The 20695-nt window shown below is 34.3% G+C and overlaps 2 protein-coding genes across 3 annotated transcripts; one reads left to right on the plus strand and one right to left on the minus strand.

Moving 5' to 3' along the window:
• Window positions 1-449: 449 nt before the first annotated feature.
• LOC123911155 lies at window positions 450-6020 on the minus strand. Its single transcript, XM_045962513.1, has one exon. It carries the CDS (start codon window positions 6018-6020, stop codon window positions 450-452), a length of 5571 nt encoding a protein of 1856 aa, XP_045818469.1.
• An 8858-nt stretch (window positions 6021-14878) lies between these two features.
• On the plus strand, window positions 14879-20234 carry LOC123921430 (translation initiation factor IF3-1, mitochondrial-like). Of its 2 annotated transcripts, none has more exons than XM_045973972.1 (8): window positions 14879-15221; window positions 15387-15483; window positions 16218-16288; window positions 16636-16734; window positions 17383-17436; window positions 18384-18452; window positions 18713-18775; window positions 18883-20234. In XM_045973972.1, exons 1-8 carry the CDS (start codon window positions 15015-15017, stop codon window positions 19129-19131), a joined length of 909 nt encoding a protein of 302 aa, XP_045829928.1. In that variant the 5' UTR covers window positions 14879-15014; the 3' UTR covers window positions 19132-20234. The 2 variants fall into 2 exon arrangements, with proteins under 2 accessions (XP_045829928.1, XP_045829934.1); XM_045973978.1 differs by having other exon boundaries at window positions 14907-15221; window positions 18873-20234.
• The last annotated feature ends 461 nt before the right edge of the window (window positions 20235-20695 follow it).

The raw sequence follows: 20695 nt of genomic DNA on the forward strand, positions 1-20695 counted from the left end.
CCCAAACGGCAAAACAGAGGGCAACCAACATTTTTCAGACTTTTTTACGCCCCAGGCGGAAACCCTTCCGCCTCAAACGGAAAAATAAATGACAGCCACTTTCTTCAGTATTTTTTTACGCCCCAAACACCAACATTTCCGCCCCAAACGGCAAAACAGAGAGCAATGTTTTTTTCTTCAAACTTTTCCGCCCCAAACGGCACTTCTTACGCCCCAAACGGCACACAGAGAACAACCCACATTTTCCAGAATTTTTTTACGCCCCAGGCTCCATTTTTTCCGCCCCAAACGTAATTTCCTGGTTGTACACTTTTCACACTCCTCTTTTTTTCAATTTGACCTGCAAAACACAAAAAATCAAAAGAAAAACTATTACGGTTAAATAAAACCTTGGGTTGCCTCCCAAGCAGCGCTACTTTTAGCGTCATTAGCTTGACGGTCTCGAAATCTCAAGGGTCTTCGAAAAGTACTGCCACCTTGTGGCGATTAAAATCTCCTCCCTTATAAAACTTGAGTCTTTGTCCATTTACTTTGAAAGATTTCTCCTCCTCTCCTGGTGTAAAAATTTCCACAGCCCCGTGTGGAAAAACTTCCTTAATGACAAACGGACCAGACCACCGAGACATCAGCTTACCCGGGAATAACCTTAAACGAGAATTGAACAACAAGACTTGCTGTCCTTTCTTAAACTCCTTTCTTACCAGCCCTTTATCGTGATACTTCTTTGTTCTTGCTTTAAAAATCACAGCATTTTCATATGCTTGCATCCGCCATTCTTCAAGTTCATTCAGCTTAAGCAATCTTTTCTCACCCGCAAGACCTGCATCAAAATTTAAAAATTTCACAGCCCAATATGCCTTGTGTTCTAGCTCAACCGGTAGGTGACATGCTTTGCCATAAACTAGTTGGTACGGAGAGAACCCCAAGTGTGTCTTGAACGCGGTTCTATAAGCCCAAAGTGTATCATTAAGCTTCATTGACCAGTCTTTTCTTGAAGTAGAAACCGTTTTCTCCAGAATTTGTTTCAATTGCCGGTTAGATACTTCAACTTGTCCACTTGTCTGAGGATGGTATGGAGTGGCCACCTTGTGCTTAACATTGTATTTCTCCAAGATATTCTCCAAGTATTTGTTACAAAAATGTTTGCCTCCATCACTAATGAGAATTCTAGGAACCCCAAACCGAGTAAAAATATTTTCTTTAAGAAACTTGACCACGGTATGAGAGTCATTTGCTTGGCAAGGAATAGCTTCCACCCATTTTGTAACATAATCTACACACACCAATATATGAAGGTTAGACCGTGAAGATGGAAAAGGTCCCATGAAATCAATCCCCCAACAATCAAAAGGTTCTACTTCGAGCATTTGGTTTAGAGGCATCTCATCCCGCTTTGAAACATTGCCGGTCCTCTGGCAATTATCACATCTTCTAGCAAATTCTACACAATCTGCAAACAGTGTCGGCCAAAAGAAACCACTTTGAAGCACCTTTGCTGCTGTTCGTGGACCACTGTGATGACCACCATATGGAGAACTGTGGCAGTGCCACATTATACTTTGCGCCTCTTCTTCATCAACACATCTACGGATCAAACCATCTTGCCCCACCTTAAATAGGTATGGATCATCCCAAAAATAGAAGTTAGCATCTCTAAAGAATTTCTTCTTTTGCTGATAGGAATAGTCCTCCGGGATTTCATTTCCTGCTTTGAAATTAGCCATGTCAGCAAACCAAGGCCTTTTAGAAACCATCAGCAATTTTTCATCCGGGAACTCTTCGTTAATGCACTTCTCTTTTGTGGTCACCATTGGATTTTCTAACCTTGACAAATGGTCCGCGACCACATTCTCCACACCTTTCTTGTCTTTAATCTCCAAATCAAATTCCTGCAAAAGTAGTACCCACCTCAAGAGTCTAGGCTTTGAGTCGCCTTTTGTGAGGAGGTACTTAAGTGCCGAGTGATCTGAAAAAACAACAACTTTCGATCCAATCAGATAAGAGCGAAATTTTTCCAAAGCAAATACTATTGCAAGCAACTCTTTTTCAGTAGTTGTATAATTGATTTGGTTTTCATTCAAAACCTTGCTTGCATAATATATAGCATGGAAAAATTTCGCATGTCGTTGGCCAAGCACCGCTCCAACCGCATAATCACTTGCATCACACATTAATTCAAAAGGGAGATCCCAATTAGGTGCAACGATTATGGGCGCGGTGACCAACTTTTCTTTAATCACAACAAAAGCATTCAAACATTCATCATCAAATTTGAATTCATTTTCCTTCACAAGGAGGTTACTTAAGGGCTTAGCTATTTTCGAAAAGTCTTTGATGAAACGCCGATAGAAACCGGCATGACCCAAGAAACTTCTCACTCCCTTAACATTAACGGGAGGGGGCAATTCCTTAATAACCTCTATCTTTGCTTGGTCAACTTGAATGCCCTTTGAAGAGATTTTGTGTCCAAGCACAATACCTTCTTTAACCATAAAATGACATTTTTCCCAATTTAAAACTAAATTGGTACTTATGCATCTCTTCAATACGGCATTCAAATTGGCTAAACATTTATCAAAAGACTTACCAAACACAGAAAAATCATCCATAAATACCTCGATTGTGTCCTCCATCATATCAGCAAAAATAGATAGCATACACCGCTGGAATGTGGCCGGTGCGTTGCACAACCCGAAAGGCATCTTCCGGTAAGCAAACACTCCAAAAGGACAAGTAAAAGCTGTTTTCTCCTGATCCTCTGGGTCTACCACAATCTGATTGTACCCAGAATATCCATCCAAAAAGCAATAATAGGCCTGCCCTGCAAGCCTTTCCAACATTTGGTCCATGAATGGAAGAGGGAAGTGATCTTTTCTTGTTGCCGAGTTCAACCGCCTGTAGTCTATACACATCCGCCACCCAGTGACGGTGCGAGTGGGTATCAGTTCATTTTTTTCGTTTCTCACAACTGTCATACCACCTTTTTTCGGGACCACATGGACAGGACTAACCCACGCACTATCCGAGATTGGATAAATCATACCAGCTTCTAGAAGTTTAAGAACCTCTTTCTTCACCACTTCTTTCATGGTTGGATTTAGTCTTCTTTGAGGTTGCACCACAGGTTTGTATTCATCTTCCATTTTTATTTTATGCATACAGAATCCGGGACTAATCCCTTTCAAATCAGAGATGCTCCAACCCATGGCTTCTTTATTTTCTCGCAAGACTCTAGTTAGCTTCTCTGCTTCCAAAGAACTCAACCTGCTGCTTATGATTGCCGGTTGTGAAGCATCTTCTCCTAAGAAAACATATTTTAAGTGAGGGGGGAGCTCTTTCAACTCCGGAATAGTAACTTTTAAGTCCTCCTTACCACTAACTTTCTCTTCCACAGCATACACATTTTCAAAATCTTTTTGTGCTTCTTCTTCTTTACATGATTCAAGTTGACGGAGACAAATTTCAATCTCCTTGTCCCATTCCTCTTCCAAATCATCGATGGAATTAACAATTACTCTTTCTAAAGGTAAGGATGGTGTTTCTTCCACTAAGACATCTTCTACCACTTCTTCAATCACATCAACCTTGTAACATTGTGGCTCATCATCATGGTGTTTCATAGCTTTGAACACGTTAAACATGACTTGTTCCCCATGTGTTCTCAACATAAGTTCTCCCATCTCAACATCAATCAATGCTCTTCCGGTAGCTAAGAATGGTCTACCCAACAACAACGGTTCTACATCTGCATCATCTTCCATATCAAGGATGACGAAATCCGCCGGAAAAACAAACTCCGCAACTCTTACCAACACATCATGAAGTACTCCGTAAGGATGTACAATAGAACGATCAGCTAAAGAGAGCTGCATCTTTGTGGGTTTTGCAACAGCTCCGGGTATCTTCTTCATCATTGACAATGGCATTAGGTTGATGCTAGCTCCTAAATCACATAGAGCTCGACCAACGGAGATGTTACCTATTGAACATGGTATTGTAAAGCTTCCAGGATCCTTCTTCTTTTGAGGAAGTTTCTTTTGGATTATGGCACTACATTCCTCTGTCATCTCCACTGTATCATCGTCAAGAGGTTTCCGCTTCTTTGTCATAAGTTCTTTCATGAATTTGGCATAAACAGGCATCTGTTCCAACACTTCAGCAAAAGGAATGTTAATTTGGAGATCATGAAGCATCTTCATAAACTTTTTGAATTGTTGGTGATCATTAGCCTTTGCCTTCTTCTTGCGCGGATATGGCAATTTAGCATGGACAGAATTTTCTTTCTCCTCTACACCCTTGCCTCTCTTTTCAACTAACTTCTCATCATTCTCTTTTTCAATTTTTTTCTCTTTCTCATCTTCAACTAACTCCTCTTTCTCAATCTCAATCATTTTCTCCAACTCATTCTCAACTTCTCCCTCATTCTCATTTTCAACTTCTCCCTCAACATTATTTTTTTCTTTCACTCCCTCAACACTAGACTCACTCTTTTTCTTCGTTACAATCTCAGGTGAAGGAACCACTCTATTTCTCAAATTAATCGCCTTGCAACTTTCATTCCTCGGATTATCCTTTGTAGAACCTTCAAAACCATTATTTTGAGTAGCCGCGAATTGCCTTGACAATTGCCCAACTTGAGTTTCCAAGTTCTTAATTGAAGCTTCATGATTCTTGTTGGCAATATCTTGGTTGGTTTTCATTTGATCTTGGCTAACCTTCATAGCTTCGAAGTTCCCTTGAGTAACCTTTATGAATTGAGTAAGTGTATCCTCTAATTGAGAAGGTCTCCTTTGTTGAGAGTTTTGTGAAGAAGATTGTTGTTGAGATTGATTTGAGTTTTGATTTCCTCCCCAACCAAAGTTTGGATGATCTCTCCAACCTGGGTTATAAGTGTTTGAATATGGATCATACTTTGGGTTGTTCCTTTTGAAGTTGGCTAGGTACTTTGCCTCTTCTGACCCTTCAGGAAAACATTGGCCATTAGCATGCCCTTGTCCACAAAAATCACATTTCACTTCATTAGCTGCCATGACTGGCATTTGGGCATTAGGAGTGCTAGTGAGGTGTTTCAACACAGCTGCCATTTGAGAATTCATCAATGTAGATTGGGCCAAAAGAGCAGTTTGAGTATCAAGCTCTATCATGCCTGCCTTCTTCTTTGCACCACGATCATTTTCAACTCTGTACTCATTTTGAGCCATGGATTCCACCAACTCTCTAGCTTGAGTTTGATTTTTATTTTTCAAGGATCCACCTGCCGATGCATCTAGAAACATTCTAGTTTGAGCTCTCAATCCTTGTGTGAAATGTTGCATTTGAGTATGACTATCAAGCCCATGCTTAGGACACTTCTTCAGGCTCAGTTTGAATCTTTCCCAGGCATCATACAATGTTTCGGAGTCTCCTTGCTCAAAGTTTGTAATGTCAGCTCTTCTTTCAAGATACTTATGAATTGGGAAGTACCTATCCATGAACTTCATCTCTAGCTCTTGCCAAGTATTGATGGTGTTAGGTGGTATTGTGTCCAACCAGTCTTTAGCTCTTCCAGTTAACGAGTACTTGAAAAGCCTTAATCTTTTATCTGATTCAGATACTCCTGGTGGGTCTGTATAGTCACAAGCTTCATAGAAATGCTCCAGGTGCAGATTTGGACATTGTGTTTCTGCCCCTGAGTATTGATTCTCTTTGAGGGCGCTGAGCACTGAATTCTTGATATCAAATGACACATGATTTCTCGGTTGGAAACCCAGATTGGCAAGCTCTCCATTGTTTCTTTGCCCATAGTCACCTAACATCCTCTCAGGCACAACTGGTGGAGGTGGTGGTGGATTTTCAGCCATGATGTTGGCTTCGTTGTCCGATGTGTTTGGACTAGAAACCGCTTCTTCACTACTTTCTTGTGCAACACCTGCTAACCGGGCAGCCTCTCGGGCTAACCGAACTGCTTTCCTGTTTGCTTTAGCTGTTTTCTCTATTTCAGGATCAAAGACAAGTTCTCTTGCTACTCTCCTACCTTGCATAAACAATCAGAAAATACCTTAAGAAGCAACTGCACTACACAAGAATGAATATGAAAATAAAATTCAGAACTTATTTTTTTGTATATATATATTTATAATTAAAATAAACAAAAACTTAATCAATAAAACAATAAAATTTCAAAGTATGACTCAATTGCCTTGTTGATTTAATCAACAATCCCCGGCAACGGCGCCAAAAACTTGATGAAAATTTAGCAAGTGTACTAAATAGCCGTCAAGTAGTATAATAAAATCGTTCTCTCCGCAGGGATTGTTGTAAATCAATTGTAAATTGAAGACATACTCATGTAAATTGACATAAATTGTAAAAGGGGGTTCTTGTTTGGTTTCAAGTTCAAATTTTTAAACTTTGGAATTGCTTTGGTGTTTAGATTGATGTAAGAAAAGCGATTGGTCCTTTTTGGGTCATCTAATTACTATTTCTCCTGGTAATGTCATGTATGATAACGAATTAGTCAAATTAGTTTCATGATTTGATTAAAAACATAATTGATTATGCCCAATGTCTTGGTAACATAATCCTCTCTCATGATCATCAATCCCTAATTTCTTAGTAAGACCTATGATCATGTGAGGAAGAAAAACTTTAATCTCTTAATCTCAATTAACAATCCAAAATTTCTTAAGTGAAAATTAATTGATCAATCGTTCCTAGATCGATGATTTATTCCTATCGTCATAGTAAAACAAATCATTGCAATCATCATATAAGTCGCGAATTCATACAAAGCATTAAGCACAAAGAACAATCAATAGAAACTAACTTCGTAATTCATTAATCATATCATATGACAATCACATAGTTCAAAATCAAAAGTAATTAGAATCACCTAAGGACCAATCATGAGAATTTAGCTAGACATTGCAAATTCAGAAATTACATCAAATAAAATGAAAGAAAGCATAATTACAAGAAGAATCTTGATGTGTTTCCACACTTGAATCCTTGCTTGGTCGCTCTTGATCCTCCAAAATCGCTCCAAATGCTGTTCTCAGTGTTTCCAATTTGATCCTGATCCAGATCTGATGTTTCCTTTTTATAAAAATGATCAAAAGTAACGTTTTCCGCCTGAGGCACAGAATTTCCGCCTCAGGCGTAAAGAATTACGTTTCAGGCACAGCTTTTTCCGCCTGAAACGGCAAAACAGTGAGCAATCTTGGTTCTTCAGTGAAATTTCCGCCCCAGGCGGAAATAATTCCGTTTTAGGCGTAAAAATACTATACAATTCACCAATTTTCATTTGCTATCTTTCTTCGCATGTAGCTTCAAATCAATGTTTCATTCTTCATGATTTAGGTCAAAAACCTCTAAAAATACTTGAAAATGGTCTTTATTTCCATGTAATGACTAACGTCATCAAATCCCATTGCAAAACATGCATCTCTATAGGTCAAATATTGTGTGTCACCAATTTTTCTGACAACATCATAGCAAGTTGTCCACATGTACAATGCCACGTCATCAGTGAGCATGGCACATTAACAAAAGTTTGACCAAATTGAGGTGGGAGACTAAAACTAACAAAAAACTAAAATAGGGGGATCAAAAGTGCTGAGTTTTAAAATAGGGGGATCAAAAGTTCAGATTTTTCAAAATAGGGGATCAAAACTGCATTAAAGCCTAAGATGTTTGATGGACAAATAATTATTTTGGTATTTTCGATAACTTGTATTTAAGACAAAAAATTGTCATGTGATTTAATTGTTGACAAGAAATTCAATATTTGTTCAATTCCTTAACCTACATTTTGTTCGGTCTCAATTTAGAATCAAACGTAATACAACATAAATTGTCCTGTTTATTTCCTTAAAAATATGAAGGATAATAAACCTTTCCAAACTATGTTCAGGAAATGCCTGCAAAGTGCGGCTCCATATTACAATTCAAATTCCAAAACATAAGAAAGTTGGAACACTACGATAAAAATGGTTAATTTTAACTACTTAGCTTGGTGGACATATGATATAAGCTCATAGGGTATATACTTTATGTCCTTGAACCATTAACGTGAGCAATTGAGAATTGTGGAGTGATAGCAACACACTCTTTAACAAACACACTCTAACACATTCTCTTCTATTGGTTAAAATTTATATGGGTCCCATAAAATTTATATGGGTCCACATTTTTTTATGGGACCCATGTGAATTTCAACCAATAAAAGAAAGTGTGTTGGAGTGTGTTTGTTAAAGAGTGTGTTGCTAGCATTATTCATTGAACATTCCCATATCGTTGATCATTTGAGTGAGGATCCTCTCAATTTCCTATGATTTTCATTTTTTTTATTATCAAAGTTTTTTAATATTTTGGGGAGTATAAAAGAGACTCATTTAATGTCACACTTTTAAATTTATATTTCCAAAACTATATATTAATAATAAAAATTAAAAAAATACAAAATGGAGAGAATCTCAACTCGATTATCTTGGGGCTAGTCCATGGCATATTGCCCCATCCCCTCATTAAGTGGATGAAGTAGAATATAAATCCAAAATTTAACAATAGGATGACTTCTTTGGATAGACTAGAAAATTTATTTATTTACAAAATTAATTTTTGTTTTCACATTCGACTAATAATCACATGTAGTGTGGTTAATGACATGCAACTGATTGATTAATGACAAAATTTCACTCAATTACTCGTATTCGTTTAAGTTGACTCATTTTTCTGCTCAATCCTTTAAATTTATTTCCTTTTTCTTTTTTGAATGAATTATTTATACTACACTTGTCTCTAATTATAAGATCATATTGTAAGAATTTTGAAAATTAAAAAAGTTAATTGTAACATTAACAATATGTATTGAGTATATGCAGAGGCACAAGTATTAGACTATTATATACATCTATCGAAAACCTCTTATTTGTTTTCTCGTGGAACAAATAAATTGAAAAAAAAACTTCATCTAAGCGAATGCACCTCGACCTTCTCGAAATTCCATTCTTCTTTAATTTTCGGTCTAGTTCTCTTTTATAGTTTTTTTGATTTAAATATGATTTTTGTCGGTCTATCTTATTCAAATTCTTTCATCTTTTGGCGGATACCCATCGTCGATCGATAATATACCTTAGTTACATCATACCTTACATCAAAATGTTGATTTTTGTGTTGACTTCAATTTAACCTCTTTATTAACCATACATGGTAACATTTTCATGAACATTACCGTGTATAATCTATCTAACTTGTGTCCAATTTAGATGATATTTTTATTCTTTCAATCAAAATCAAAGTAAACTACCGTCCCTTCCAGGAAGCTTACTTTTTCCATAGTCAAATGTAGACAAATAAACTCCCGGGAATTATGTAACGACCCAATCATAATTTCAAAAGATGGAACCAAAATAAAACCTTCCCCAGAAAATGTACATGCATTATGTTCTAATAATATTATAATATAATTCTACGGTTTATCTTATGTTATATTTTTCAGCATTGATCGGCATATATATGTCATGGCGCATGAATGGAATCGATGGATATCAGAATGATAGTGAAAGCCATAGGAAATTAAATTGAAATATATATAGCATATACCTAACATAACATAATATATAAAAAATGAATTAATGTGTCACAGTGACAACCCAATAATCTCATAAGGCACTCACGGATTGAATATTGTCATTTTGTTGCACGAGTGAAACCAACCAACCCAGGCTAGCAAGTAGCTACAAAAATCATGCAGACCTGAAAATGTGGGGCAATGCGTTATTGTTATTATTATTAATTAAAAGTATACAGCACAATTCCAGCATTATTATTGGTATTGGATTTTTGGTATACAATAGAGACAATATGAAATTTGAATCAAACTAGAACCTCATTTATATACCATGTCCAACATTATTGGCAATCTTGGATTGAGTTGAGTGAGTGACTTGATATATATCGTTGTTGAGCTAGCATTCTGCATTCTCAAGTGTGCCACGTAAATTAATAGAATAACACATGAATAGAGAGTAGAGATGGGAAATTTTGTTGGGTGGTGCTTTGAAACATGAATGGAATTTTTTCCTTTTCCGTAAATCAGATATCTTCTACGCGCAACTGCAAAGACTAATCTCTCGAATCTTTTGGGACCCAATAGGCGGCAAACTCTCTCTAAGAGTTTTAACACTGCAAGCCAAAGATTAAACCCAGAACATTGATTAAGCTAAAAGAGACATACATCATCTCATCTAAGTGCTTTTAAATAATGGATATTTTCGATGTAAATTAGTATAGCTAGGTTGTATTTAAGAATATAGATTAATCTCTCAAGTTGGATAAAATTGAGTGAGCTGATTCTTTTCGGCTATAGCCTATTTTAGTGTATGTTTTAGTTCATATTAACTCCAGCAACATTAATATATGTTTGGTTCCACAATTAGCTAATGATACTCTCTTTTCAACACTCTTTCATCACTTTATGTGAGACATAGTATTTTTAAAACGAAAGACTCACATTAATTTCAACTAATTAGAGAGTAAGTATTAGTGAGAAAGTTTCTTCTTTTAGTTCCACTTTTAGAGGTGCCAAAAATTGATTCTCGGGCATACATTTTGTTTCACTAAAGTATAATTTACTTTTCCTCTATAATTTATTCTCGGACCTTTTCATTTTAAAATTAATGTGTATACTTAAATTTATTGTTTAACTCAATTTTATATAAATGTATTCAAACATAATTTTTTTTTTTTTAGTTACATTGGAACTAATGATGTTTGAGGCTAGAACATACATACTAATCAAATCTCTAACTACTAGATATTGAACACAATGTGCATATATATAATAGTAATAAAATTACTTGATTAACCAAATGAGAGTACATATATATATATATATATATATATATATATATATATATATATATATATATATAGGAGTATATGTTTTTTTTTTTTTTGGTTTTGAGTACATATATATTTTGGAATCTTCAAAGTTCTAATAGCTTTGTCAAAGCCACATCATCAGTGACGCGCTTAACCATAGTATATGGACATAAATACACATCATGGTCAATGTATAGTGTTATTATGTTATGTTATCAAACTATTTATATTTTTTTTTTGACAAAGGTACTATAGTAACTAACTAGACAATTACCCGTGCGATGCACGAGTTTTATGCGTTGTTTTATACTATAACATAAAAAATTATCGCACGGGTTTTATGTGTTGTTTTATACTATAACATAAAAAAATTATTTGTATAGGTAGTAAATCTAAAATTGAAAAATAAGTATTATCAAAATAATAGTAACAATATAGAAGTTATCTAAATATGATATAGATATAAAATATGTGTTTATACATTTAAAAAAAATTAGTTATACACTACATTTGAAGTCATCTTGGTATATTCTTCATTAACATTGGTTAGCAATATTTTAATTCATTCTTTAAAATATCTCTAGAAATACCAACATATAATTGACCATTGAAAAACAATTGATGTTGGAACATAAAAAGTTTTTTTTTTTATTATAAATTTCATTGGTGGATTCTGAGTTGGATAAACTACTTCATTATCAAATCGGTCATTTATATTTATTTGAAACATATTGAGGCAAAGACAAACCAACTTAACCGCGTACTCAAAACTGAATATGATAAAAATCATGAACAGCATACAAACCATCAGTAAATTTTATTTTATCTATTTTTTTTTATTAACACTTCAAATTGATTTTTATTTGGATCAATCAAAAGAATGTGACGATGAATTTGCGTACCAAAATCATCAGTAAATAGTCTTGACAATCGACCAACTAATTATATACACAAAGATTGAACAAAAGATTATTAGCAAAAGCATTACCTATTATGAACCAAAAATAATAAAATACACAAAATAATAAAATGAAGAAAAAAAATTAAAATGAATAGTAACCCAAAAGAATAATAATAATAATAATAATAATAATAATAAAATAAAATAATAACATTTAGTACCACACATTAAATGAATGTAAGTGGGTGATATGGCTAAATGAAAGGTTTTCATTGGTTTAAGTGGGTGATGTGGATTAGGGTTTAGATAGTCAATTGGACAACTATCTAGGATTTATATATATAGATTGCTGAAGATTGAAACTTTTGGGGTTGAAGGTTTCATCTACTGTTGTGTTGAGCATGAAATATATAATGCAAAGGTTAGTTGAGGTTTCATGTCATCACCGGCACAGTAATGGAAATGGAAATGTAAAATGTGGATCAAGCTCTTCAACTCACACAGTCATGTCTTGGCTTATAAGTTATAATGATAAAGCAATGTATCTAGTCTTAGCTTATACTTGTACTGCATTTTATTTTAAGTGGAGGTCCACTTGTGTTTAGGGATGACAATGGGTAGGGTATGGATAGGGTACTACAGTACCCATCCCCATACCCGTGTGGGTAACAACCTTTGTACCCGTGCCCATACCCTGTGGGTACCTGAGTACCCATACCCGTACCCATTTACCCGCATTTTTGCTAAAATAAATCGATCAATTATAAAATATCATATCATTTTAATAAAATTAATAAAATTCAAAGATTTTAATGTTAACTCATACAAATTATAAACAAAATCTATTACTAACTTCATGTTAAAGTTCATATATATGTTGACATATTCACATTCGATTTGCATTATGTTATAAATAAACATTTTTATTAAAAATGTGTAATAGTTTAATAGTGTTATATTTTTAAAAATTAATATACATATATTATTACGTAATAATATAAACAAAATAAATAAATATATACTATATGGGTATGGGGCGGGGTGGGTACTAAGGTACCCGTACCCGCACCCATACCCGTTCATTTTTGCGGGTAATTACCCATACCCGTGCCCATACCCAAAATGCGGATTTTTACCCTACCCGTTGTGGGTATTTTTTGCGGGTACCCACTGGGTATGGATCAAATTGCCATCCATACTTGTGTTGTACATACATGGTTTTTATACTTATTAATTTGTGGTCAATGCTCATGTTGAAAATCATATAGGAGTATCTTTTATAATAGTATACATTATTTTTTTACAACTAATAAAGATACTTTAATTTTTTATGTTTATTTTTTTATTTTTGTTAATGTTTTAATATTTAAAATCATTTAATTTTGGTCTTCATACGTATTTTCTACCTGATTTGACATGTTTTAAATGATGTGACATACACATGGAATGACAAGAAGACTTATTAAAACTTCAATTTTCTTAATATATAATTTAACTTTTTTTTAAGTGCTACATGATTTTAAAATAGATAAATTAATTTCATAACTAAGTTAAAATAATGAGACAAAAACTGTAATTAATAGTTATGCTCACAAAACTACAATATTTTTTAGACTGTAGAAAATTAATATGTGACCAACAACAGGTGACACAGGTGGTAGATATTTTAATTCCATCCTTGATAGTGTGTACATGGTCTGCCCTAAGGTTTTTAGTGTTGTAAATAATGGTACCCTACATAATGATATCAATAGAATTGTTTTGTTTGTTCACATTGGTAAAACTTAAACAAAAATTGTGTGGTGTCAAGGTTCCTTATTTACGCAAATAAAGTTGCCTTAAGACAATAAAAAATGTAAGCTATAGATTTATAAAAAAATTAAAAAAAAAAATCTTTATTGCTCCGAAAACTAATACGGAGTAGCAAATTTCAAACTTAAAACTATCACCAATGCGCACTCATAAAAATTGTCAAGTATTTGGAGTAAAAATATTATTATTTCAATTCTCAAGGAGAGAAAATCTTTCATAATTTAAAATTTAGTTAGAAGATAAGAAAAACATATGAACATATGAGATGAAGAAATTACAAATTAAGCTTGGAGAAACATTTTTAAGGCCATCCATCTTAGTTGAAACGTGGTGAGATTAAGCTTAGAGCAACTTTTCATATTTGATAAAAACAATTATTTAGCAAAATGTCTTAATATTATGTGTTAATATTATTTATACCTTCGTCAAAAAAATATATAGTATTATTTATATCTTTAAAAAAGCAATTTTTTTAATAATTAGATTTATTAAAAAAATGTCATCTATAAATATTTGTAAATATTCGTGGGTACCTCAATATTTGTTAATTATCCACTTAGTGAATATCCGCACAAATAAGAAATAATTATCATATTTATTCAACGAAACAGACATACATGTCATTTAATTCGTCCCCATGAATATTCATTTCCATCGCTAGGGATGACTTTTCCTAAATATCCCTTGTAATAATTTCAGTCGTGTGCATTTCATTCTAATCTACTATACAAACGTTCTTACGTTATTCATTGTACTGATTTTTTTTTTTTTTTTTACCATATATAAGAAAATGCAATTTACATAAACAGTTATGCGAGAAAAATGAAAGGACAAGAAGAAAGTTTACCTCACAAAATAAACTAATTGAGAAACCAAAAATTTTACCAGATAATTTTTTTTATCACATGAAAGAAACAAAAGTTCACATTAAGAAGTTTAATTTACATAAAGGGTTATGCGAGAAAAGTAAAGAACGAGAAAAAAATTAGAGCGATTAAAGTTCGAAGAATTTTTTTAGAGAAAGTAAAAATAAAAATTTATGTATTTAAGGAAATAAAAAACACATTTCACCTTGAAATAAATAATTTTTGAAATGTTTTAATACTTAGATCTAAATTACAAATTATTTCATTACTTGGATCAAAGATCAATAGCTTCTAAAATAAACTTCCACATTGAATAGAGGGGGTGTATTTTTCTTGTGTAAACAAATTTAATTTCAAGAAGGAAAAAAATAGAGGGGGTGTATTTTTCTTGTGTAACAAGATTTTTTTTTTTTAAATTTCAATCTTAGTCCAAATTTTGAGGCCCAAATATTGAAAAACACAACCAATGGTGGCTTCGAAAAGTTTGAGGTTGTCTCTGGTTCTTTCTCTGTCTGTCAAAAAGCACACTAACCTCAGCTACGGTTAATCAAACCGTTTGATTCGTTGAGGTAATGGCGTTTTTGCATCGAATCGAAAAATCTAAGTTCAAAACTGCATACTTTCAATTTCATAGATGTTACACTCTTCTTCCTCATGGTTCTTTCTCCAATTCTACCCCTAAAACTCATCCTATGTTGATGCCAAATCCTTATTCGCTTTTCTATGACAAACCCTCAAATTTTCTCAATAGTGTCAGGTTTTATGCTGTTCCTGCTAAGGTAAATTTTCAAACTTTTAGTAATTGTGATGAGTTATGGATCCGTTTATCCATGTGGGGTGTCCCCTTTTGTTGTTGATTCTGGTTTTGTGTTTGGTAACATAGATTTGGTATGATGTTGATGATGATGTTCAGTTGATGATGGTTTTTTGGGATTTCATTTCAGTTTCAGGTAAAGCCCAATAAAGAGGAGGATGATGATGATGGGCCACGGTTGAATGATCAGGTCAAAGCTAGACATATCAGGCTAGTGGGGGATGATGGTAAAGATATGACTATACATTTTAGTTCATGTTTGGATTGACGGTGACTTTGACAGAATCACGGTGGCGTGCCACCATGATTTTGGCAAAAACTAGCTTCAACAAAAGCATATTAGCACAATGATTTTGTCAAATCCACCGTAATTCGAAACATGCATGTACTGCCTCCAGTTTCATATATAAGCAAATTTACACTTTTTAGGTTCATTCAATAATCAATGTATTTGGTCCATAATTTGTTTATATATGAATGAGACCACGGAGGGAGTAATTAACTTCGGTTTCGTTGCTTAGTTTTGCTATATTTTATCTGTTAGCTCTCTACTATTACTCTATTAATTTTAGACCGTTTATGTGCTTAAACCTAGGAATGCTATAAAGGAAAGTTTCTAGAACTCAAAGCTACCAAGCTATTTTCATGATAATGAATAATGATACAACATTTGCTCACCATTTTCAAATAGTTTTATTTTCTCTCCTTCGAAATTAAATCATTAATAACTGAATTCAACTTCCATATAGCTTGGCACCTTTCTTACATGAAGAAATAAACTCATAATAAAAGGTTGATGTCCATCGAGTTATGGAGGACGGAGATGTACCACTTAGAACTATATTAGTTTAGTTAATATATGAACTTGGAAGATCGACTTTGTGTGTTATTTATTGTTTAATTGGATGATGAAGTTTTAAATGAGCTTTGAATTTCCCATTAATTCTATATTTTTATGCAGGAGGACACTCAGTGGTGTCAAGGGTTGAAGCACTGGCACGTGCCAAGACGCTTAAACTTGATTTAGTTGAGGTAAATAGAAGTTTTATGTCTTTTTCCCTGTTATTTGAGATTTTTTAGAGATATCTGTAAAGTAGCAATTCTCTTTTTCTGCATTCCTAAGTTGTTCCATTTTGATAGATATGTGCTTCAATCCTTCTATGTTTTAACCTTAAGTTGGGGTTAAATACTAAAGTGTGCGTGTCTTACAGTGTTAGTAACAATTTTCACTACGATTACAATAAGCTAATATCGGGGATATGTTAAGAATTGTAGTTAGCTATATACCCTTGAATCATATCTATCAAATCTCTGAAGCATTAAAATTTGCTTCTGATATCTTGTGATATTCATTTTGAGAGTATTTGTTCACGTTGCAGGTTGATAGAAAGGCTAATCCACCTGTTTGTAAAATCATGGACTACCACAAGGAATTGTACAAGAAGAAAGAAAGTGAGAAGGAGCGTGCTAAAAGCAAGGTGTAGTATGCTATGATTAATGCAGTTTTTACCAAGTGTTGTTGTGAAGTATCTTTATCTGCTTTTGGTTTTAAACCAATGCCGAGTCTTTCTCCTGGTCATTTTGATTCGACAGTGTTAATATATATTTTGAACGTATGAATCTTTATTAACAACCACTGGTACAAAGCACACTTTTCGCTTGTTAGAATGCATGCTTCATATTGCATGCTAAAATGTTTGCAATCCTTGAGAGACCTATTGGGAAAAATGACCAGAAAAAAAGCTTTAGTGTAGAACAAAATGAATATGCCGAGTGAAATACATATTATTTTCTTGTTATTCCAAAAACATTACGGTGCTGCAAGCTTTCTTATGGCAATGATGGTTTAATAATAAAATTGTAGGAAGTAGTAACTAGGAAGTGAAGCTTAAAGGTTTGCATCTTCCTGATTCTACAGCAGAACCCAATATTGCATGTGCGTTGGAAGTTCTTGATCATCATTATTATTATCCCCCTTTTTCTTTGACAAATATTAAAACTTATATAATTTATCACTGGGTATTTGAAATTTTAAATTAGTCACTTTGCTGTTATGGTATGTCTAGGGAGTTGTCAAAGACAAATATTTAATCTTAGTGTTTTAATTAGTTTTCTGACAAATACAGTCTGAGATGACAATGCGAAAGGAAACTAAGGAATTACGAATTTCTGAAAAAACTGTAAGATTTCTTTCTCTGGATCCTTTATTTTATTTTGCATATTTCCTAATTATTTTAGTAATTTTCTTTTTTTTATAATTTTTTTTTACTGTAAACCGAGTCTTGTAGCATTTAGTTTTGTTTAAACCAGGTTTACAATTGTTACGTTGTTGCTGAGCCGGGCCTATGTCTGGTTGGGACCAAGTATGTGGAATTGTGCATTTGCAAATAAACTAGGATTCAAGTTTTACCCGCTGTCGGAATTGCACATCGACTAGAGATATATGCTAAGAAGTCCTTATAATGTTCGAGTAGTCCTAACCCCTAGAGCTAGCTTTCAAGGTTGAGTTAGCTGTAGTCTAAATTCTAAGATAGTACCGGACCCTATTCTAGGTATTGGACCCTATTCTAGATATGTTATTCGCCCATCCGTAATATCCACGCTCTAGGTGCTGAGTCCTAGACATGAAAGGGTCTTCTTATTGGGCCACTTATATTTGTCCACACTTCAGATGTCCAATCCTCATCGTTTGGGAGTGTATTGAGATCTCACATCGATTGTTAGAAGACTTGAACATTCCTCACGTTTTGAGCTAGCTCCTGGGGTTGAGTTACGAAAATTCTGGAGGACTGCCTTAGTTAACCGAAGCTTTCCTTAATAGTATATAGGCTGTAGCCAGCTATTGTGCACTTTCAGCTTCTCTGTACTCACATCCATGATTTAGCCTAAGGCTTTTAGTGCCTTAATTAAAAATGGGAGACACCAATGCCATTTGAATCAAACAAGTGGCCTAATGAAGGTAATTAACCGGTTAAGATTAAATTTTATAGGGAGAAATGTCGAACATTCTTGGTTTTATCTCTTTGGTTTGTGTGTTCTGTATTTTGAGTGGTTTGCCGAATTATATATCCCAAACCTGTAAAAAGAAATTTTGATTTGTTGAATTTTCTGCTATTCACATTTTCAGGAATCAAAAGACCTTAAGATGAAATCAGACATGGTTAGAAAGTTAATGGAGAAGGGTTATCGGGTGAAGGTACTCACTTTCCATATATGGCATTTCCCCCGTTTAGTAGTTTTTGTTCATCATCAGCAACCAAGTTGACTTAATCTGAAATCAAATCCTCCTTTTTATCTTTCAGTCACTTTTTTAATTTGTACTATTTTACATTAATCAATATGCTGTATAACTGTAATACACTTTCCATACTTTCCTTTCTTCTCCTTCCATGGATGCCATGTTTGGTGCATTGTTAGTCAATGAATCATGACTGTTTTTTTGACTACTTCAAACAGGTCAAGGCAACAGGCAAGATAGATCAGTCCATGAAAGACTCATTATCTCGTCTTTTGGCTCTGGTACGACGGCTTGTGCAATTTTCGATCAGAACCTATTTTTTACTTACTATTTTCTTATTCCCATTTCTTTATATCCTTCCATTCTACATTCATAAAGTTCTTTACAGATAGAAGATGTTTGTGTTGTGGAATTCGCACCAGATGAGGCAAAAAAAGAACCTTATATGATAGTAAGACATGTTAAATATGGACCACCTAAGAAAGGTTTGAAAAAATCAACAGATGCCGCACAATTGGATGCAAAGGCCGAGGAGGGTGATGTGGAACCATTAACTACCAATACTAGTGATTCTATTGAATATGAGAATCAGAGTTCTCCTGAATATCAGGTTGTTCCAGAATCTCCACCGTGCTAGAAAATAGGTATAAAAAAGGTAATCATCGTGTCGAGAACAAGGTTCAATCTAATCCACAAGTGCCTCCTGCTGTGGTCGAGAATAGGTACATAAAAGCTGAGCCAAGAAACAGGTTCCAACAACCAACACCGAATACAGGTCCAGGTCCAGTGCCAGGGACAAGAGATTCAAACAGGTGGGCACCCCCAAATTTGAATCAACCAAGACATGTCCCGGTATCGAATACAAGTCCAGGTCCAGTACCAGGGACAAGAGATTCAAACAGGTGGGCACCCTCGAATTTGAATCAACCAAGACATGTCCCGGTATCGAATACAAGTCCAGGTCCAGTGCCAGGGACAAGAGATTCAAACAGGTGGGCACCCTCGAATTTGAATCAACCAAGACATGTCCCGGTATCGAATACAAGTCCAGGTCCAGTGCCAGGGACAAGAGATTCAAACAGGTGGGCACCCTCGAATTTGAATCAACCAAGACATGCACCAGTAGATATTAATTTTAATCCCAAAATCGATAGTCCTCCTGGATCAAGAAACTCAATGCCTTCCCGTGACGATATCAATAAGAATCCTAGAGGTCCGAATACAACTCGAGGTCCGAATACAACAAGTCCAGGCTACGGCCTTTTTAGTAGGGATGCATAGGAACAGATAAGGGAACTCTCAGTATAGAATGAATCTTTCAGGTGATATCAAAGTGGAGTTAGATTAGAGTGGCAAACAAGTAGTATATTTACAAGGACAGGTTTTATCCAATGATTCACACTATTCAGTTAAGAAACATGGATGGAGGATGATGAAACAACGAATCAGTTACTCCTCAGGCCTACAACTGTATTTTTACCTTGGTTGATATGAAAATGTTTTATTTATTTTGCTTAGTTTTGTAGGGATTTTGCATAATCTAATATATTTGGTACACAAATTTGAGAGTTTTTCTTTCCATATTCATTTTATTTGACTGTTGAGAAGGGGTGGGGTGATTTTACTACCCCTCTAGAATTTTTATATGTATAAGGTGATTTACCAACCCAGAATGCTAGCAATAATTCCAACTTTGTATCAAACATTAAAATAATGCAAAATTATGGGTTGCTATGTTCATCAACGTTTTTGCATGCTTACATTCTCATGGCTTTTAAGAAGCTTCTTTTTATATTCTTTTTCCAATAACACACTCACGTGACAAGAAAAGTATTCTCTCCAGTTTTTTTTTTCCTGATAATGACTCCAGTTTTAAATATAAGTAAATATTTTCAGGTTTTGTATTTTTTAGTTTTAGGTGACTTGGAGAAATTATTCTTAACCATTTTAAATTTATATATCTTTGGTTTCTATACTTTTTTCAAAATACTATCTCACTTTCTTTTCTATCTCCCTCCCTCAGACCCTATTCCTAATTTACGACCATATTTTTGCTTTGTACCATCAATAATATGGTCGTAAATGGTAACGTTGGAGGCAAGTCAACAAAGGTAGTTAACTTCTGATGGGGTATATTTTAAAGTGAAAGAAAAAAGCAAAATGGGGGGTTTATAAGGGCCCCAAGTTTTTATGGTAGTATT

Source organism: Trifolium pratense, linkage group LG1 (assembly GCF_020283565.1).
Source record: "Trifolium pratense cultivar HEN17-A07 linkage group LG1, ARS_RC_1.1, whole genome shotgun sequence".
Classification (NCBI taxonomy): Eukaryota; Viridiplantae; Streptophyta; class Magnoliopsida; order Fabales; family Fabaceae; genus Trifolium; species Trifolium pratense.

Excerpts from the sequence above, each read along its gene's own strand:
- LOC123911155 (XM_045962513.1), bottom strand. The coding sequence starts at position 6,020 with ATGCAAGGTAGGAGAGTAGCAAGAGAACTTGTCTTTGATCCTGAAATA.
- LOC123921430 (XM_045973972.1), top strand. The coding sequence starts at position 15,015 with ATGGCGTTTTTGCATCGAATCGAAAAATCTAAGTTCAAAACTGCATAC. Across the intron at positions 18,453-18,712 it reads AGAAGGGTTATCGGGTGAAG|GTCAAGGCAACAGGCAAGAT; the intron begins GTACTCACTTTC and ends TACTTCAAACAG. Across the intron at positions 18,776-18,882 it reads TATCTCGTCTTTTGGCTCTG|ATAGAAGATGTTTGTGTTGT; the intron begins GTACGACGGCTT and ends AGTTCTTTACAG.